This window comes from Bombina bombina, chromosome 1 (assembly GCF_027579735.1).
Source record: "Bombina bombina isolate aBomBom1 chromosome 1, aBomBom1.pri, whole genome shotgun sequence".
Taxonomy (NCBI): domain Eukaryota; kingdom Metazoa; phylum Chordata; class Amphibia; order Anura; family Bombinatoridae; genus Bombina; species Bombina bombina.
In genome coordinates this window covers 1,928,223-1,952,058 of record NC_069499.1, presented here as the reverse complement: position 1 = coordinate 1,952,058, position 23,836 = coordinate 1,928,223, and the positions used below count along the sequence as shown (strand labels likewise).

The following is a 23,836-nucleotide window of genomic DNA, read 5'->3' as shown; positions in this document are numbered from 1 at the left end:
ACTCCTGCACCCTGTGTTATCAGCACATACAGACTCCTGCACCCTGTGTTATCAGCACATACAGACTCCTGCACCCTGTGTTATCAGCACATACAGACTCCTGCACCCTGTGTTATCAGCACATACAGACTCCTACGCCCTGTGTTATCAGCACATACAGACTCCTACGCCCTGTGTTATCAGCACATACAGACTCCTACGCCCTGTGTTATCAGCACATACAGACTCCTACGCCCTGTGTTATCAGCACATACAAACTCCTGCGCCCTGTGTTATCAGCACGTACAGACTACCGGCTCCCTGTGTTATCAGCACATACAGACTCCCGGCTCCCTGTGTTATCAGCACATACAGACACCTGCACCCTGTGTTATCAGCACAGCACAGTCTCTTGCGCCCAGTGTTATCAGCACATACAGACTCCTGCGCCCTGTGTTATTAGCACATACAGACTCCTACGCCCTCTGTTATCAGCACATAGACTCCTGCTCCCTGTGCTATCAGCACGTACATCAGACTCCTGCACCCTGTGTTATCAGCACATACAGACTCCTGCGCCCTGTGTTATCAGCACATACAGACTCCTGCGCCCTGTGTTATCAGCACATACAGACTCCTGCGCCCTGTGTTATCAGCACAGCACAGTCTCTTGCGCCCTGTGTTATCAGCACATAGACTCCTGCTCCCTGTGTTATCAGCACATACAGACTCCTGCTCCCTGTGTTATCAGCACATACAGACTCCTGCGCCCTGTGTTATCAGCACATACAGACTCCTGCTCCCTGTGTTATCAGCACATACAGACTCCTGCGCCCTGTGTTATCAGCACATACAGTCTCCTGCGCCCTGTGTTATCAGCACATACAGACTCCTGCGCCCTGTGTTATTAGCACATACAGACTCCTACGCCCTGTGTTATCAGTACATACAGACTCCTGCGCCCTGTGTTATCAGTACATACAGACTCCTGCGCCCTGTGTTATCAGCACATAGACTCCTGCGCCCTGTGTTATCAGCACAGCACAGTCTCTTGCGCCCAGTGTTATCAGCACATACAGACTCCTGCGCCCTGTGTTATTAGCACATACAGACTCCTACGCCCTGTGTTATTAGCACATACAGAGTCCTGTGCCCTGTGTTATTAGCACATACAGACTTCTGCACCGTGTTATCAGCACATACAGACTCCTGCGCCCTCTGTTATCAGCACAGACTTGTGCCCAGTGTTATCAGCACATACAGACTCCTGCGCCCTCTGTTATCAGCACATACAGACTCCTGCACCCTGTGTTATCAGCACATACAGACTCCTGCGCCCTGTTATCAGCACATACAGATTCCTGCGCCCTGTGTTATCAGCACATACAGACTCCTGCGCCCTCTGTTATCAGCACATAGAGACTCCTGTGTCCTGTGTTATCAGCACATACAGACTCCTGCGCCCTCTGTTATCAGCACATACAGACTCCTGCGCCCTCTGTTATCAGCACATACAGACTCCTGCGCCCTGTTATCAGCACATACAGACTCCTGCGCCCTCTGTTATCAGCACATAGACTCCTGCTCCCTGTGTTATCAGCACATAGACTCCTGCTCCCTGTGCTATCAGCACGTACATCAGACTCCTGCACCCTGTGTTATCAGCACATACAGACTCCTGCGCCCTGTGTTATCAGCACATAGACTCCTGCGCCCTGTGTTATCAGCACAGCACAGTCTCTTGCGCCCTGTGTTATCAGCACATACATACTCCTGCTCCCTGTGTTATCAGCACATACAGACTCCTGCGCCCTGTGTTATCAGCACATACAGTCTCCTGCGCCCTGTGTTATCAGCACATACAGACTCCTGCGCCCTGTGTTATTAGCACATACAGACTCCTACGCCCTGTGTTATCAGTACATACAGACTCCTGCGCCCTGTGTTATCAGCACATACAGACTCCTGCGCCCTGTGTTATCAGCACAGCACAGTCTCTTGCGCCCAGTGTTATCAGCACATACAGACTCCTGCGCCCTGTGTTATTAGCACATACAGACTCCTACGCCCTGTGTTATTAGCACATACAGAGTCCTGCGCCCTGTGTTATTAGCACATACAGACTTCTGCACCGTGTTATCAGCACATACAGACTTCTGCACCGTGTTATCAGCACATACAGACTTCTGCACCGTGTTATCAGCACATACAGACTCCTGCGCCCTCTGTTATCAGCACAGACTTGTGCCCAGTGTTATCAGCACATACAGACTCCTGCGCCCTCTGTTATCAGCACATACAGACTCCTGCACCCTGTGTTATCAGCACATACAGACTCCTGCGCCCTGTGTTATCAGCACAGCACAGTCTCTTGCGCCCTGTGTTATCAGCACATAGACTCCTGCTCCCTGTGTTATCAGCACATACAGACTCCTGCACCCTGTGTTATCAGCACATACAGACTCCTGCGCCCTCTGTTATCAGCACATAGAGACTCCTGTGCCCTGTGTTATCAGCACATACAGACTCCTGCGCCCTCTGTTATCAGCACATACAGACTCCTGCGCCCTCTGTTATCAGCACATACAGACTCCTGCGCCCTCTGTTATCGGCATATACAGACTCCTGCACCCTGTGTTATCAGCACATACAGACTCCTGCTCCGTGTTATCAGCACATACAGACTCATGTGCCCTGTGTTATCAGCACGTACATCAGACTCCTGCACCCTGTGTTATCAGCACGTACATCAGACTCCTGCACCCTGTGTTATCAGCACATACAGACTCTTGTGCCCAGTGTTATCAGCACATACAGACTCCTGCACCCTGTGTTATCAGCACATACAGACTCCTGCACCCTGTGTTATCAGCACGTACAGACTCCTGTGCCCAGTGTTATCAGCACATACAGACTCCTGCGCCCTGTGTTATCAGCACGTACATCAGACTCCTGCACCCTGTGTTATCAGCACATACAGACTCTTGTGCCCAGTGTTATCAGCACATACAGACTCCTGCGCCCTGTGTTATCAGCACATAGACTCCTGTGCCCTGTGTTATCAGCACATACAAACTCCTGCACCCTGTGTTATCAGCACATACAGACTCCTGCGCCCTGTGTTATCAGCACATACAGACTCCTGCGCCCTGTGTTATCAGCACATACAGACTCCTGTGCCCTGTGTTATCAGCACATACAGACTCCTGTGCCCTGTGTTATCAGCACATACAGACTCCTGCGCCCTCTGTTATCAGCACATACAGACTCCTGCACCCTGTGTTATCAGCACAGACTCCTGTGCCCTGTGTTATCAGCACGTACAGACTCATGCGCCCTCTGTTATCAGCACATACAGACTCCTGCGCCCTCTGTTATCAGCACATACAGACTCCTGCGCCCTGTGTTATTGGCACATACAGACTCCTGCGCCCTCTGTTATCAGCACATACAGACTCCTGCACCCTGTGTTATCAGCACATACAGACTCTTGCGCCCAGTGTTATCAGCACGTACATCAGACTCTTGCGCCCAGTGTTATCAGCACAGACTCCTGCACCCTGTGTTATCAGCACATACAGACTCCTGCGCCCTGTGTTATCAGCACATACAGACTCCTGCACCCTGTGTTATCAGCACATACAGACTCCTGCGCCCTGTGTTATCAGCACATACAGACTTCTGCGCCCTGTGTTATCAGCACATACAGACTCCTGCGCCCTGTGTTATCAGCACAGACTCTTGCGCCCAGTGTTATCAGCACGTACATCAGACTCTTGCGCCCAGTGTTATCAGCACATACAGACTCCTGCACCCTGTGTTATCAGCACATACAGACTCCTGCGCCCTGTGTTATCAGCACATACAGACTCTTGCGCCCAGTGTTATCAGCACATACAGACTAATGCGCCCAGTGTTATCAGCACGTACATCAGACTAGTGTACCCTGTGTGATCAGCACATACAGACTCTTGCGCCCTGTGTTATCAGCACATACAGACTCCTGCACCCTGTGTTATCAGCACATACAGACTCCTGCGCCCTGTGTTATCAGCACATACAGACTTCTGCGCCCTGTGTTATCAGCACATACAGACTCCTGCGCCCTGTGTTATCAGCACAGACTCTTGCGCCCAGTGTTATCAGCACGTACATCAGACTCTTGCGCCCAGTGTTATCAGCACATACAGACTCCTGCACCCTGTGTTATCAGCACATACAGACTCCTGCGCCCTGTGTTATCAGCACATACAGATTCCTGCGCCCTGTGTTATCAGCACATACAGACTCCTGCACCCTGTGTTATCAGCACATACAGACTCCTGCGCCCTGTGTTATCAGCACATACAGACTCTTGCGCCCAGTGTTATCAGCACATACAGACTAATGCGCCCAGTGTTATCAGCACGTACATCAGACTAGTGTACCCTGTGTGATCAGCACATACAGACTCTTGCGCCGTGTTATCAGCACATACAGACTCTTGTGCTAATATGCAGTGCACAAAATTAAGTCCCACCTGTGGGTTTTTAGATGATACTTCAGATGTGTTGGCCACACAAACGAACGATCGCAGCCCTGGAATGAGCATGGAAGGCGTTTTTCAGATGGTGATCTTGCTGCTGCCTCAGTGCATGTGCCAAGGCCGCCATCCACTGAAATACATCAGATGATAGTAGTAAATATACACACACACTGTATTTGATATGTATTTAATCTATATACACATACTGTATTTATATGTATTTAATCTATACACACTCACACACTGTATTTATATGTATTTAATCTATACACACTCACACACTGTATTTATATGTATTTAATCTATACACACTCACACACTGTATTTATATGTATTTAATCTATACACACTCACACACTGTATTTATATGTATTTAATCTATATACACTCACACACTGTATTTATATGTATATAAACTATATACACTCACACACTGTATTTATATGTATATTATCTATACACACTCACACACTGTATTTATATGTATATAAACTATACACACTCACACACTGTATTTATATGTATATAATCTATACACACTCACACACTGTATTTATATGTATATAATCTATACACACTCACACACTGTATTTATATGTATATAAACTATACACACTCACACACTGTATTTATATGTATATAATCTATACACACTCACACACTGTATTTATATGTATATAATCTATACACACTCACACACTGTATTTATATGTATATAAACTATACACACTCACACACTGTATTTATATGTATATAAACTATACACACTCACACACTGTATTTATATGTATTTAATCTATACACACTCACACACTGTATTTATATGTATATAAACTATACACACACACTGTATATGTATTTACAAAAAACTAGTCTTGAAAAAGGTCTGTTAAGGACCGAAACGCCATACTGGTGAGCTTATTTTCATTCACTTATTGTTACTATGAATGTTATTATATTACTGTTCTTTTTTGTTTAAATTACAGGTTCTATATCTCATTATTTTTATATATATACTATTTTTGGCATATTTTTGGAACTTCACATCCATTATTTTTAAGGATATTTTTTAAGACTTCACGAGTTATTCACTGTATATTCTTTTTCACAGATTAGCCCATTCTGAAGTGTGAAGATAGGAGTTAATCATTTGGAGATTCATTTTGAAACTTTGAAGACACACACTGTTATATATTTTAATATTTTTATGTATATAATCTATACACACACTGTATTTATATGTATATTATCTATACACACACACACACACACTGTATTTATATGTATATAATCTATACACACACTGTATTTATATGTATATTATCTATACACACACACACACTGTATTTATATGTATATTATCTATACACACACACACACTGTATTTATATGTATATTATCTATACACACACTGTATTTATATGTATATTATCTATACACACACTGTATTTATATGTATATTATCTATACACACACTGTATTTATATGTATATTATCTATACACACACTGTATTTATATGTATATTATCTATACACACACTGTATTTATATGTATATTATCTATACACACACACACACACACTGTATTTATATGTATATAATCTATACACACACACACACTGTATTTATATGTTTTAATCTATACACACACTGTATTTATATGTATATTATCTATACACACACACACACTGTATTTATATGTATATAATCTATACACACACACACACTGTATTCATATGTATTTAATCTATACACACAAACACACACAGTATTCATATGTATATAATCTATACACACACACTATATGTATTTAATCTATACACACACACTGTATTTATATGTATTATATACACACACACTGTATTTATATGTATTATATACACACACAATGTATTTATGTGTATTTAATCTATACACACACAGTATTCATATGTATATAATCTATACACACACACTATTTATATGTATTTAATCTATACACACACACTGTATTTATATGTATTATATACACACACACTGTATTTATATGTATATAATCTATACACACAAACACACTGTATTTATATGTATATAATATATACATGTTATGGTATAACCCGGATATCAAGGGTTAATACCAGGGGAAAGATGTCCTTAATATGGGATCAGCAACACACAAACTCAGCTAATTCCCCCCAAACATGAGACCAAGCTCCATCTTGAGGGTAAAAAAGAAGAATGTCTTTATTGAGGGCTATATGCCCAGTACTTATGCAGAACTCCCCTAGGAGACCAGATGGGTGTTGGAAGAGATTAGACAGAGGGAAGACACCCTTTTACAGGATACAATAGAATTACATTACTTAACCAGATAAACAATTTAAACACAAGAAAACAATGGAGTCCTTTTTCACACCTGGCAGTCTGAACTCTGGAGATGATTAAACAATGTGAACGCTTATCACTTAACTTAATTACAGTAAACAATAGCTGCTGCTAGGAAACCTGTCTTTAGAAAATAGTTTCTTAAAGCTGAACAAAGTTAACCCTTCCAGTACTGACAGAGGGGTCTGTCACACGGCTCCCTCCTGGTGGGACACTCTGGCAGACCCGGCTTGACCCTTTGGCGCGTCAACTTGGGGAGGTAGGCATGTCAGTTTGCCGGGACAATCCATCTGCATTCCCGTTATGAGAGAGAATTCCTGTCCGTATAAATAAGGATTCAACTTCTTCAGTGCCTAGACCAGGGCTAAATAGTCCTTCAAAATCTCATCGGCTTCTTTACGAGTTTTCTGTACCTGCTCTTTATAGGTATCCAAAAGCCCTTCATACTGACATAGGGTGCCCTTGAGTTGCTGCACCTCACTATGAGCCAGCGTCAGCTTTTTCTCCAGTGTCGCTAAGTTTGTCTTTAATGTTTCATGTTCCACTCTCAAGCTGGTGTTTTCTGCAGTCTGTCGGTGCAGCTTGTCTAGCAGAGATTCACGTTCTAAATGCGCTTTTTCCTCTGCGCTCCTCTTCTCTCCCGCTAGCACTGTTACGTGATTGTTTAACGTGACCATTTCATCCTCTACTTGACTCTTCTCCTTCATCAGTGCATTGTAACGGGACTTCCACGTATCAATAGCGGATAGAGATTTAATGAGCTCAGAGTCCTGGGGCTTAGCAGCAGGTGGGTCAGTCTCTGCTGTACGGATCTGGGCACTTGTAGTCACAGGGTTAACATCGGTGGGACCCATGGGAGCATAAGCAGAAACAAGGGGGGCCAAGTTATTTCCAAGGAGATCATCAGCAGGTAAATCCTTCATGACCCCCACATTCACATGTCTAGCGCCCACTCCCCAATTCAAATGTACCCGGGCAACAGGGCCACAGGCTGGGGGTTACATGGGTTTCCGTCGGCGGGTCTTCTCCAGGACTGTGCTTGGTTCGCTGTGTTTAGGGGACACTCTAGTCTTTTGTGCCCTAGTTGCTTACATCCAAAGCACTGAATAGGCTGTGAGTAGTCCCGTGAGTTGAACCGGGCTGTCTGAGGATGGTTCATGACTGGAGGCCGTGTGGTAGAGCGGTGCGCTGGGGGTTGGTAACTGGTAGCTGCTGGGGTGACTGGGGGTCTGTACTCCACTCTGGCAGGGGGCTTAGTGGTAGCAGTGTCCAGTTTGCGGGCATCCGTATACTCATCTGCCAGGCGAGCAGCTTCATGCAGGGTGGAGGGTTTACGGTCCCGAACCCACTCTCTAACTCCTGCGGATAACTTGTCAAAGCAATGTTCCAACAGGAATAGCTGCAGCACCTCTTCCCCAGATACGGCTTGGCACCCCGCCATCCAGTGAGCTGCTGTGCGGTGCACCTTACATGCCCACTCAAGGTAGGAATCTCCAGCTAGTTTAACAGTGTCTCTGAACCGCCTCCTGTATGCCTCCGGTGTAATCGCATACCTGGAGAGCAGCGCCTCTTTTACAACATTATAATCCCGACTTCCTCATCCGGAATGGCCCGAAAAGCCTCGCTGGCCCGGCCGGATAATTTTCTGGATAATATCGTGACCCAGTCCTCTGCGGGTACCTTGTGTAGGGCACATTGCCTCTCAAAATCCGCAAGCTACCCAATCAATCTCTCCTTCTGTTTCCAGGAAGTTTTTAAAAGCTGCAAAATGTACTTTTCTTTTTTCCACTGGGGTTGCTGTGACTTGGGCTGCTGCAGCGCCGCTTTGGCGAAGTAGGTTGGCCTCCACAGCTGCTATGACCCGGTCGATAATTTCAGCAGTCGGGTTGGGGCCATAATGTGCCAGTCTTATTTTAACCACCCGGTCAAAGCTTGCTTCTTCGGGGGTTCTGTCTGATATGCTGGGCCCATTGGTTCCTTCGGGCCCTGGTACTCCGTCCATCTCGGTCAGTATTGTAATAATCTCCCTCTTCCTGAGGTTACAAGCTTGTCGGCCCCGTTGTTCTAGCAGGTCTTTAAGGGTAGCTCTTTTCAGCCTTTCATACGGTACTCCCATTAGGTCTGGATGTGTAGTTGCTCTTCTGGGCGATGAGGATCATCCCGTCGCTTGCCACCAGTTGTTATGGTATAAACCGGATATCAAGGGTTAATACCAGGGGAAAGATGTCCTGAATATGGGATCAGCAACACACAAACTCAGCTAAATCCCCCCAAACATGAGACCAAGCTCCATCTTGAGGGTAAAACAGAAGAATGTCTTTATTGAGGGCAATATGCCCAGTATTTATGCAGAACTCCCCTAGGAGACCAGATGGGGAGTTGGAAGAGATTAGATAGAGGGAAGACGCCCTTTTACAGGATACAATAGAATTACATTACTTAACCAGATAAGCAATTAAACACAAGAAAACAATGGAGTCCTTTTTCACACTTGTCTGAACTCTGGAGATGATTAAACAATGTGAACGCTTATCACTGAACTTAATTACAGTAAACAATAGCTGCTGCCAGGAAACCTGTCTTTAGAAAATAGTTTCTCAAAGCTGAACAAAGTTAACCCTTCCAGTACTGACAGAGGGGTCTGTCACAATACACACACACACTGTATTTATATGTATTTAATCTATACACACAAACACTGTATTTATATGTATTTAATCTATACACACACTGTATTTATGTTTTTAATCTACACACACACACACTGTATTTATATGTATTTAATCTACACACACACACTGTATTTATATGTATTCAATCTATACACACACACACACTGTACAGTATTTATATGTATTCAATCTATACACACGCACGCGCTGTATTTATATGTATTTAATCTACACACACACTATATTTATATGTATTTAATCTATACACACACACTATATTTATATGTATTTAATCTATACACACACACACAGTATTCATATGTATATAATCTATACACATACTATTTATATGTATTTATATGTATTATATACACACACACACTGTATTTATATGTATTATATACACACACACTGTATTTATATGTATTATATACACACACACTGTATTTATATGTATATAATCTATACACACACACACACTGTATTCATATGTATATAATCTATACACACACACACTATATGTATTTAATCTGTACACACACTGTATTTATATGTATTATATATACACACACTGTATTTATATGTATTTAATCTATATACATATAAATACAGTGTGTGTATAGATTAAATACATATAAATACAGTGTGTGTGTATATAATCTATACACACACTGTATATGTATTTAATCTATACACACACTGTATTTATTTGTATTTAATCCATACACACACAGTATTTATATGTATTTAATCTATACACACAGTATTTATATGTATTTAATCTATACACACACACACTGTATTTATATGTATTTAATCCACACACACACACTTTACAGGTAGCCCTCAGTTTACGCCGGGGTTAGGTTCCAGAAGGAATGGTTGTAAATCGAAACCGTTGTAAATTGAAACCCAGTTTATAATGTAAGTCAATGGGAAGTGAGGGAGATAGGTTCCAGGCCCCTCTCAAAATTGTCATAAGTAACAACTAATACATTATTTTTAAAGCTTTGAAATGAAGACTTTAAATGCTAAACAGCATTATAAACCTAATAAAATAATCACACAACACAGACTTGGGGTGACTGGGGGTCTGTACTCCACTCTGGCAGGGGGCTTAGTGGTAGCAGTGTCCAGTTTGCGGGCATCCGTATACTCATCTGCCAGGCGAGCAGCTTCATGCAGGGTGGAGGGTTACACTGTAATTATATGTATTTAATCTATGCACACACACAATGTATGTATATGTATTTAATCTATACACACACACACTGTATTTATATGTATTTAATCTATACACACACACACTGTATTTATATGTATTTAATCTATACACACACACACACTGTATTTATATGTATTTAATCTATACACACACTGTATTTATATGTATTTAATCTATACACACAAACACACACAGTATTCATATGTATATAATCTATACACACACACTATTTATATGTATTTAATCTATACACACACAGTATTCATATGTATATAATCTATATGCACACACTGTATTTATATGTATTTAATCTATACGCACACACTGTATTTATATGTATATAATCTATACACACACTGTATTTATATGTATATAATCTATACACACACTGTATTTATATGTATATAATCTATACACACACACTGTATTTATATGTATTTAATCTATACACACACTGTATATAATCTATATACACACACATACACACACACTATTTATATGTATTTAATCTATAAAAACACATTGTATTTATATGTTTTATATATATATATATATACACACACTGTATTTATATGTATATAATCTATACACACACTGTATTCATATGTATACAAGCTATACACACACACTGTATTTATATGTATTTAATCTATACACACACACTGTATATGTATTTAATCTACACACACAGTATTTAATATATACACACACACACACTGTATTCATGTGTATAAAATCTATACACACACACTGTATTTATATGTAATTAAAGGGACAGTCTACACCAGAATTTTTATTGTTTAAAAAAAGAAAAAGATAATCCCTTTATTACCTATTCCCTAGTTTTGCATAACCAACACAATTATATAAATACACGTTTTACCTCTGTGATTATCTTGTATCTAAGCCTCTGCAAACTGCCCCCTTATTTCAGTTCTTTTGACAGACACCCATTTTAGCCAATAAGAGCTGGCTCACTGGAACTCCACGTGCGTGAGCACAGTTTTATCTATATGACACACATGAACTAACACCCTCTAGTGGTGAAAAACTGTCAAAATGCCCTGAGAGAAGAGGCAGCCTTCAAGGGCTTAGAGATTTGCATATGAACCTCCTAGGTTTAGCTTTCAACTGAGAATACCTAGAGAACAAAGCAAAATTGGTGATAAAAGAAAATGTATGCTTACCTGATAAATTTGTTTCTTTTAAGATATGATGAGTCCACGGATTTCATCCTTACTTATGTGATATCTCCTCCTGGTCAGCAGGAGGCAAAGAGCACAACAGCAGAGCTGTTAAATAGCTCCTCCCTTCCCTCCCACTCCAGTCATTCGACCGAAGTTAGGAAGAGAAAGGAAAAGCCAAGGTGCAGAGGTGTCTGAAGTTTATAATAAAAAAACAACCTGTCTAAAAGAACAGGACAGGCCGTGGACTCATCATGTCTAAAAAGAAACAAATTTATCAGGTAAGCATATATTTTCTTTTCTTTTTAAAGACAGGATGAGTCCACGGATCATCATCCTTACTTATCGGATACAATACCCAAGCGTACACGGATGATAAGGGAGGGACAAGACAGAGCATAAACGGAAGGCACCACTGCTCGAAGAACCTTTCTCCCAAAAGCAGCCTCAGCCGAAGCAAAAGTATCAAGTTTATAATATTTACAAAAAGTGTGAAGAGAAGACCAAGTTGCAGCCTTGCAAATCTGTTCTACAGAAGCTTAATTTTTTAATGCCCATGAGGAAGCAACAGCCCTAGTGGAATGAGCCGTAACTCTTTCAGGAGGCTGCTGTCCAGCAGTCTCATATGCAAAACGGATGATACTCTTCAGCCAAAAAGAAAGAGGTAGCCGTAGCTTTCTGACCCTTACATTTTCCAGAGAAAATTACAAACAGAGAAGAAGACTGACGAAAGTCCTTAGTCGCTTGTAAGTAAAATTTTAAAGCACGGACTACGTCCAAATTGTGCAGAAGTTGTTCCTTCTAAGAAGGAGGATTAGGACACAAGGAAGGAACAATAATCTCCTGATTAATGTTCCTGTCTGAAACAACCTTAGGAAGAAACCCTAGTTTAGTACGTAAAACTACCTTATATGAATGGAAAATAAGGTAAGGTGAATTGTATTGCAACGCCGATAGCTCAGACACTCTTCAAGCTGAAGAAATAGCAACAAGAGATAAAACTTTCCAAGATAACAACTTAATATCTAAGGAATGCATAGGCTCAAACGGAGCCCCTTGAAGAACTTTAAGAACTAAATTTAGACTCCATGGAGGTAAGGATGATGATCCGTGGACTCATTGTGTCTTTAAAAAGAAAAGTACATTTGAAAATTGTTTAAAATTAAATGCTCTATCTGAATCATGAAAGTTTATTATGGACTAGACAGTCTCTTTAATCTATACACACTCTGCATTTATATATGTATTTAATCTACACACACACACAATGCATATATATATGTATTTAATTTATACACACACATTGTATTTATATGTATTTATCATATACACACACACACACTGTATTTATATGTAATTAATCTATACACACACTGCATTTATTTGTATTTATTCTATATACATACAATGCATATATTTATGCATTTAATTTATATGCACACACATTGTATTTATATGTATTTATCATATACACACACACAGTATTTATATGTATTTAATCTATATGCACACTGCATTTATATATGTATTTAATCTACACACACACACTGTATATATATGTATTTATTCTATATACACACACAATGCATATATATATATGTATTTAACTTATACACACACACATTGTATTTATATGTATTTAATCTATGCACACAAACTGTATTTATATGTATTTAATCTACAAACACTGCATTTATATATGTATTTAATCTATGCACACACACTGTATTTATATGTATTTAATCTACACACACTGCATTTATATATGTATTTAATCTATACACACACTGCATTTATATATGTATTTAATTTATACACACACTGCATTTATATATGTATTTAATCTATACACACACACTGCATTTATACATATATTTAATCTATATACACACACACTGCATTTATATATGTATTTAATCTATACACACACACACTGTATTTATATGTATTACATCTATACACACACACTGTATTTTTATGTATTTAATCTATACAACACACACACTGCATTTTTATGTATTTATTCTAAATACACATACACAATGCATATATACTGTATATATATATATATATATATATATATATATGTATTTAATTTATACACACACATTGTATTTATATGTATTTAATCTATACACACACTGCATTTATATATGTATTTAATCTACACACACACTGCATTTATATATGTATTTAATCTATACACACACACACTGCATTTATATATGTATTTAATCTATATATACACACACACACTGCATTTATATGTATTTAATCTACACACACACACACACACAATGCATATATATGTATTTAACTTATACACACACATTGTATTTATATGTATTTAATCTACACACACACACTGTATTTATATGTATTTAATCTACACACACTGCATTTATATATGTATTTAATCTATACACACACTGCATTTATATATGTATTTAATTTATATACACACACACACTGCATTTATATATGTATTTAATCTATACACACACTGCATTTATATATGTATTTAATCTATACACACTGCATTTATATATGTATTTAATCTATATACACACACTGCATTTATATATGTATTTAATCTATATACACACACACTGCATGTATATATGTATTTAATCTATATATACACACACACTGCATTTATATATGTATTTAATCTATATATACACACACACTGCATTTATATATGTATTTAATCTATACACACACTGCATTTATATATGTATATAATCTATACACACACACTGTATTTATATGTATTTAATCTATACACATACACCCACACTGTATTTTTATGTATTTAATCTATACACATACACCCACACTGTATTTTTATGTATTTAATCTATACACACACACTGTATTTATATGTATTTAATCTATACACACACTGCATTTATATATGTATTTAATCTATACACACACACTGCATTTATATATGTATATAATCTATACACAAAAACACTATTTTTATGTATTTAATCTATACACACATACACTGTATTTATATGTATTTACTCTATACACACACACTGTATTTTTATGTATTTAATCTACACACACTGCATTAATATATGTATTTAATCTATACACACACTGCATTTATATATGTATTTAATTTATATAGACACACTGCATTTATATATGTATTTAATCTATACACACACTGCATTTATATATGTATTTAATCTATACACACACACACTGCATTTCTATATGTATATAATCTATACACACACACAGTATTTATATGTATTTAATTTATACACAAACACACTGTATTTATATGTATTTAATCTATATACACACACTGCATTTATATGTATTTAATCTACACACACACACACACTGTATTTATATGTATTTATTCTATATACACACACAATGCATATATATATGTATTTAACTTATACACACACATTGTATTTATATGTATTTAATCTATACACTCACTGCATTTATATATGTATTTAATTTATATACACACACACTGCATTTATATATGTATTTAATCTATACACACACTGCATTTATATTAGTATTTAATCTATACACACACTGCATTTATATATGTATTTAATCTATACACACACACACTGCATTTATATATGTATTTAATTTATATAGACACACTGCATTTATATATGTATTTAATCTATACACACACTGCATTTATATATGTATATAATCTATACACACACACACTGCATTTATATATGTATTTAATCTATATACACACACTGCATGTATATATGTATTTAATCTATATACACACACACACACACACACTGCATTTATATATGTATTTAATCTATACACACACACTGCATTTATATTTGTATATAATCTATACACACACTGTATTTATATGTATTTAATCTATACACATACACCCACATTGTATTTTTATGTATTTAATCTATACACACACACACACTGTATTTATATGTATTTAATCTATACACACACACTGCATTTATATATGTATATAATCTATACACAAAAACACTATTTTTATATATTTAATCTATACACACATACACTGTATTTATATGTATTTACTCTATACACACACACACTGTATTTTTATGTATTTAATCTATACACACTGCATTTATATATGTATTTAATTTATATACACACACACTGCATTTATATATGTATTTAATCTATACACACACTGCATTTATATATGTATTTAATCTATACACACACACACTGCATTTATATACTGTATGTATATAATCTATACACACACACACTGTATTTATATGTATTTAATTTATACACACACACACTGTATTTATATGTATTTAATTTATACACACACACACTGTATATGTATGTAATCTATATACACACACTGTATTTATATAAATTTAATCTATACACACACACACACTAATACTACTAGCACATCATGTGTAACACTGTAAAGTACATATTATACTACTAGCTCATCAAGTGCATCACAGTACAAACTGATTACTTACCATGACTGGCACTCTTGGTGGTCTTTGCCAGCTGTGCACGTGTGGCAGCGAGTAGACTGTCATGTGCCAGCTCCTGAACACGCAAGAACCAGGGTGTGCTGCTGTCAGTGCAATCACTGGAGAGAAAGTCATTCCCAGAATCCTCAGCATCATCATGAACAAACACCAGGTGCTCTGCGGGGGATCCCAGACCTAGAAAACACCACACACGGCTATTAGCTGCCTGAGCACACTCATATCATGCTTAGACTCATAGTAACAACTCATACCACACTCATCTCATGCTTACACTCATAGTAACAACTCACACCACACTCATAGTAACAACTCACACCACACTCATAGTAACAACTCACACCACACTCATAGTAACAACTCACACCACACTCATCTCATGCTTACACTCATAGTAATAACTCACACCACACTCATAGTAATAACTCACACCACACTCATAGTAATAACTCACACCATACTCATCCCATGCTTGCACTCATAGTAACAACTCACACCACACTCATCTCATGCTTGAACTCATAGTAACAACTCACACATCTCATGCTTACACTCATAGTATAAAGTCACACCACACATCTTGTCCTTTAACTCATAGTAACAACTCACACCACACTCATCTCATGCTTACACTCATAGTATCAACTCACACCACACTCGTCTCATGCTTACACTCATAGTATCAACTCACACCACACTCATCTCATGCTTACACTCATAGTATCAACTCACACCACACTGTCACTATTAATAATAAGTGTGTGCTAGACACTGTAATATCCCACCTACACTGTCACTATTAATAATAAGTGTGCGCTAGACACTGAAATATCACACCTACACTGTCAATATTAATAATAAGTGTGCACTAGACACTGTAATATCAAACCTACACTGTCACTATTAATAAGTGTGCATTAGACACTGTAATATCACACCTACACTGTCACTATTAATAATAAGTGTGCACTAGACACTGTAATATCACACCTACACTGTTACTATTAATAATAAGTGTGCGCTAGACACTGTAATATCACACCTACACTGTCAATATTAATAATAAGTGTGCGCTAGACACTGTAATATCACACCTACACTGTCACTATTAATAATAAGTGTGCGCTAGACACTGTAATATCACACCTACACTGTCACTATTAATAATAAGTGTGCGCTAGACACTGTAATATCACACCTACACTGTCACTATTAATAATAAGTGTGTGCTAGACACTGTAATATCACACCTACACTGTCACTATTAATAATAAGTGTGCGCTAGACACTGTAATATCACACCTACACTGTCACTATTAATAATAAGTGTGCGCTAGACACTGTAATATCACACCTACACTGTCACTATTAATAATAAGTGTGCGCTAGACACTGTAATATCACACCTACACTGTCACTATTAAAAATAAGTGTGTACTAGACACTGTAATATCACACCTACACTGTCACTATTAATAATAAAGCGTGCACTAGACACTGTAATATCACACTTACACTGTCACTATTAATAATAAGTGTGCGCTAGACACTGTGATATCACACCTACACTGTCACTAGTAATAATAAGTGTGTGCTAGACACTAATATCACACCTACACTGTCACTATTAATAATAAGTGTGCGCTAGCACTGTAATATCACACCTACACTGTCACTATTAATAATAAGAGTCCAATAGACACTGTAATATCACACCTACAGTCACTATTAATAATATGGGTGCACTAGACACTGTAATATCACACCTACACTGTCACTATTAATAATAAGTGTGCGCTAGACACTGTAATATCACACCTACACTGTTACTATTAATAATAAGTGTGCGCTAGACACTGTAATATCACACCTACACTGTCACTATTAATAATAAGTGTGCGCTAGACACTGTAATATCACACCTACACTGTCACTATTAATAATAAGTGTGCGCTAGACACTGTAATATCACACCTACACTGTTACTATTAATAATAAGTGTGCGCTAGACACTGTAATATCACACCTACACTGTCACTATTAATAATAAGTGTGCGCTAGACACTGTAATATCACACCTACACTGTCACTATTAATAATAAGTGTGCGCTAGACACTGTAATATCACACCTACACTGTTACTATTAATAATAGGTGTGTGCTAGACACTGTAATATCACACCTACACTGTCACTAGTAATAATAAGTGTGTGCTAGACACTAATATCACACCTACACTGTCACTATTAATAATAAGTGTGCGCTAGCACTGTAATATCACACCTACACTGTCACTACTAATAATAAGTGTGCACTAGACACTGTAATATCACACCTACACTGTCACTATTAATAATAAGTGTGTGCTAGACACTGTAATATCACACCTACACTGTCACTATTAATAATAAGTGTGCGCTAGACACTGTAATATCACACCTACACTGTCACTATTAAGTGTGCACTAGACACTGTAATATCACACCTACACTGTCACTATTAAGTGTGCACTAGACACTGTAATATCACACCTACACTGTCACTATTAAGTGTGCACTAGACACTGTAATATCACACCTACACTGTCACTATTAATAATAAGTGTGCGCTAGACACTGTAATATCACACCTACACTGTCACTATTAATAATAAGTGTGCGCTAGACACTGTAATATCACACCTACACTGTCACTATTAATAATAAGTGTGCGCTAGACACTGTAATATCACACCTACACTGTCAATATTAATTATAAGTGTGCGCTAGACACTGTAATATCACACCTACACTGTCACTATTAAGTGTGCACTAGACACTGTAATATCACACCTACACTGTCACTATTAATAATAAGTGTGCGCTAGACACTGTAATACCACACCTACACTGTCACTATTAATAATAAGTGTGCGCTAGACACTAATATCACACCTACACTATCACTATTAATAATAAGTGTGCGCTAGACACTGTAATATCACACCTACACTGTCACTATTAATAATAAGTGTGCGCTAGACACTGTAATATCACACCTACACTGTCAATATTAATAATAAGTGTGCGCTAGACACTGTAATATCACACCTACACTGTCAATATTAATAATAAGTGTGCGCTAGACACTGTAATATCACACCTACACTGTCACTAATAATAATAAGTGTGCGCTAGACACTGTAATATCACACCTACACTGTCACTATTAATAATAAGTGTGCGCTAGACACTGTAATATCACACCTACACTGTCACTATTAATAATAAGTGTGCGCTAGACACTGTAATATCACACCTACACTGTCACTATTAATAAGTGTGCGCTAGACACTGTAATATCACACCTACACTGTCACTATTAATAAGTGTGCGCTAGACACTGTAATATCACACCTACAATGTCACTATTAATAAGTGTGCGCTAGACACTGTAATACCACACCTACACTGTCACTATTAATAATAAGTGTGCGCTAGACACTAATATCACACCTACACTATCACTATTAATAATAAGTGTGCGCTAGACACTGTAATATCACACCTACACTGTCACTATTAATAATAAGTGTGCGCTAGACACTGTAATATCACACCTACACTGTCACTATTAATAATAAGTGTGCGCTAGACACTGTAATATCACACCTACACTGTCAATATTAATAATAAGTGTGCGCTAGACACTGTAATATCACACCTACACTGTCACTAATAATAATAAGTGTGCGCTAGACACTGTAATATCACACCTACACTGTCACTATTAATAATAAGTGTGCGCTAGACACTGTAATATCACACCTACACTGTCACTATTAATAATAAGTGTGCGCTAGACACTGTAATATCACACCTACACTGTCACTATTAATAAGTGTGCGCTAGACACTGTAATATCACACCTACACTGTCACTATTAATAAGTGTGCGCTAGACACTGTAATATCACACCTACAATGTCACTATTAATAAGTGTGCGCTAGACACTGTAATATCACACCTACACTGTCACTATTAATAATAAGTGTGCACTAGCACTGTAATATCACACCTACACTGTCACTATTAATAATAAGTGTGCGCTAGACACTGTAATATCACACCTACACTGTCACTATTAATAATAAGTGTGCGCTAGACACTGTAATATCACACCTACACTGTCACTATTAATAATAAGTGTGCGCGAGACACTAATATCACACCTACACTGTCACTATTAATAATAAGTGTGTGCTAGACACTAATATCACACCTACACTGTCACTATTAATAATAAGTGTGCGCTAGACACTGTAATATCACACCTACACTGTCACTATTAATAATAAGTGTGTGCTAGACACTAATATCACACCTACACTGTCACTATTAATAATAAGTGTGCGCTAGACACTGTAATATCACACCTACACTGTCACTATTAATAATAAGTGTGCGCTAGACACTGTAATATCACACCTACACTGTCACTATTAATAATAAGTGTGCGCTAGCACTGTAATATCACACCTACACTGTCACTATTAATAATAAGTGTGCGCTAGACACTGTAATATCACACCTACACTGTCACTATTAATAATAAGTGTGCGCTAGACACTGTAATATCACACCTACAATGTCACTATTAATAATAAGTGTGCGCTAGACACTGTAATATCACACCTACACTGTCACTATTAATAATAAGTGTGCGCTAGACACTGTAATATCACACCTACACTGTCACTATTAATAATAAGTGTCCAATAGACACTGTAATATCACACCTACACTGTCACTATTAATAATAAGTGTGCGCTAGACACTGTAATATCACACCTACACTGTCACTATTAATAATAAGTGTGCGCTAGACACTGTAATATCACACCTACACTCACTATTAATAATAAGTGTGCGCTAGACACTGTAATATCACACCTACACTGTCACTATTAATAATAAGTGTGCGCTAGACACTGTAATATCACACCTACACTGTCACTATTAATAATAAGTGTGCGCTAGACACTGTAATATCACACCTACACTGTCACTATTAATAATAAGTGTGCGCTAGACACTGTAATATCACACCTACACTGTCACTATTAATAATAAGTGTGCGCTAGACACTGTAATATCACACCTACACTGTCACTATTAATAATAAGTGTGCGCTAGACACTGTAATATCACACCTACACTGTCACTATTAATAATAAGTGTGCGCTAGACACTGTAATATCACACCTACACTGTCACTATTAATAATAAGTGTGTGCTAGACACTGTAATATCACACCTACACTGTCACTATTAATAATAAGTGTGCGCTAGACACTGTAATATCACACCTACACTGTCACTATTAATAATAAGTGTGCGCTAGACACTGTAATATCACACCTACACTGTCACTATTAATAATAAAGCGTGCGCTAGACACTGTAATATCACACCTACACTGTCACTATTAATAATAAAGCGTGCTCTAGACACTGTAATATCACACCTACACTGTCACTATTAATAATAAGTGTGCGCTAGACACTGTAATATCACACCTACACTGTCACTATTAATAATAAGTGTGCGCTAGACACTGTAATATCACACCTACACTGTCACTATTAATAATAAGTGTGCGCTAGACACTGTAATATCACACCTACACTGTCACTATTAATAATAAGTGTGCGCTAGACACTGTAATATCACACCTACACTGTCACTATTAATAATAAGTGTGCGCTAGACACTGTAATATCACACCTACACTGTCACTATTAATAATAAGTGTGCGCTAGACACTGTAATATCACACCTACACTGTCACTATTAATAATAAGTGTGCGCTAGACACTGTAATATCACACCTACACTGTCACTATTAATAATAAGTGTGCGCTAGACACTGTAATATCACACCTACACTGTCACTATTAATAATAAGTGTGCGCTAGACACTGTAATATCACACCTACACTGTCACTATTAATAATAAGTGTGCGCTAGACACTGTAATATCACACCTACACTGTCACTATTAATAATAAGTGTGCGCTAGACACTGTAATATCACACCTACACTGTCACTATTAATAATAAGTGTGCGCTAGACACTGTAATATCACACCTACACTGTCACTATTAATAATAAGTGTGCTCTAGACACTGTAATATCACACCTACACTGTCACTATTAATAATAAGTGTGCACTAGACACTGTAATATCACACCTACACTGTCACTATTAATAATAAGTGTGCTCTAGACACTGTAATATCACACCTACACTGTCACTATTAATAATAAGTGTGCGCTAGACACTGTAATATCACACCTACACTGTCACTATTAATAATAAGTGTGCGCTAGACACTGTAATATCACACCTACACTGTCACTATTAATAATAAGTGTGCGCTAGACACTGTAATATCACACCTACACTGTCACTATTAATAATAAGTGTGCGCTAGACACTGTAATATCACACCTACACTGTCACTATTAATAATAAGTGTGTGCTAGACACTGTAATATCACACCTACACTCACTATTAATAATAAGTGTGCTGCTAGACACTGTGATATCACACCAGTCACTGTCACTATTAATAAGAAGTGTGGCCGCTAGACACTGTAATATCACACCTACACTGTCACTATTGAATAATAAGTGTGCGCTAGACACATGGTAATATCACACCCTACACTGTCACACTGATCTATTATAGTGTCTGCTAGACACTGTAATATCACACCTACAACTGTCACTATTAATAATAAGTGTGCGCTAGACACTGGTAATATCACACCTTCAGCTGTCACGACTTAATAATTAGTGTTGTGCGAGACACTGTAGATATCACACCTACACGGTCACTAAGTTATTAATAAGTGTGTGCGCTAGACACTGGTAACCTATCCACGTCCTACACTGTCACTATGTAATTAATAAGTGGTGCTGCTAGACACTGTAAATATCACACCTACACTGTCACTATTAATAATAAGTGTGCGCTAGACACTGTAATATCACACCTACACTGTCACTATTAATAATAAGTGTGCGCTAGACACTGTAATATCACACCTACACTGTCACTATTAATAATAAGTGTGCGCTAGACACTGTAATATCACACCTACACTGTCACTATTAATAATAAGTGTGCGCTAGACACTGTAATATCACACCTACACTGTCACTATTAATAATAAGTGTGTGCTAGACACTGTAATATCACACCTACACTGTCACTATTAATAATAAGTGTGCGCTAGACACTGTAATATCACACCTACACTGTCACTATTAATAATAAGTGTGCGCTAGACACTGTAATATCACACCTACACTGTCA

At 37.8% G+C, this 23,836-nt stretch overlaps 1 protein-coding gene across 1 annotated transcript in view; it reads right to left on the bottom strand.

The window, feature by feature from the left end:
• Positions 1 to 23,836, bottom strand: part of ZNF410 (zinc finger protein 410) — a gene marked incomplete in the record, with an annotated part of 101,198 nt that overhangs the window by 36,416 nt on the left and 40,946 nt on the right. The window contains 2 exon segments of the mRNA XM_053697057.1: positions 4,499 to 4,634; positions 16,458 to 16,649. Of these exon segments, the coding sequence (XP_053553032.1) occupies positions 4,499 to 4,634; positions 16,458 to 16,649 (328 nt within the window).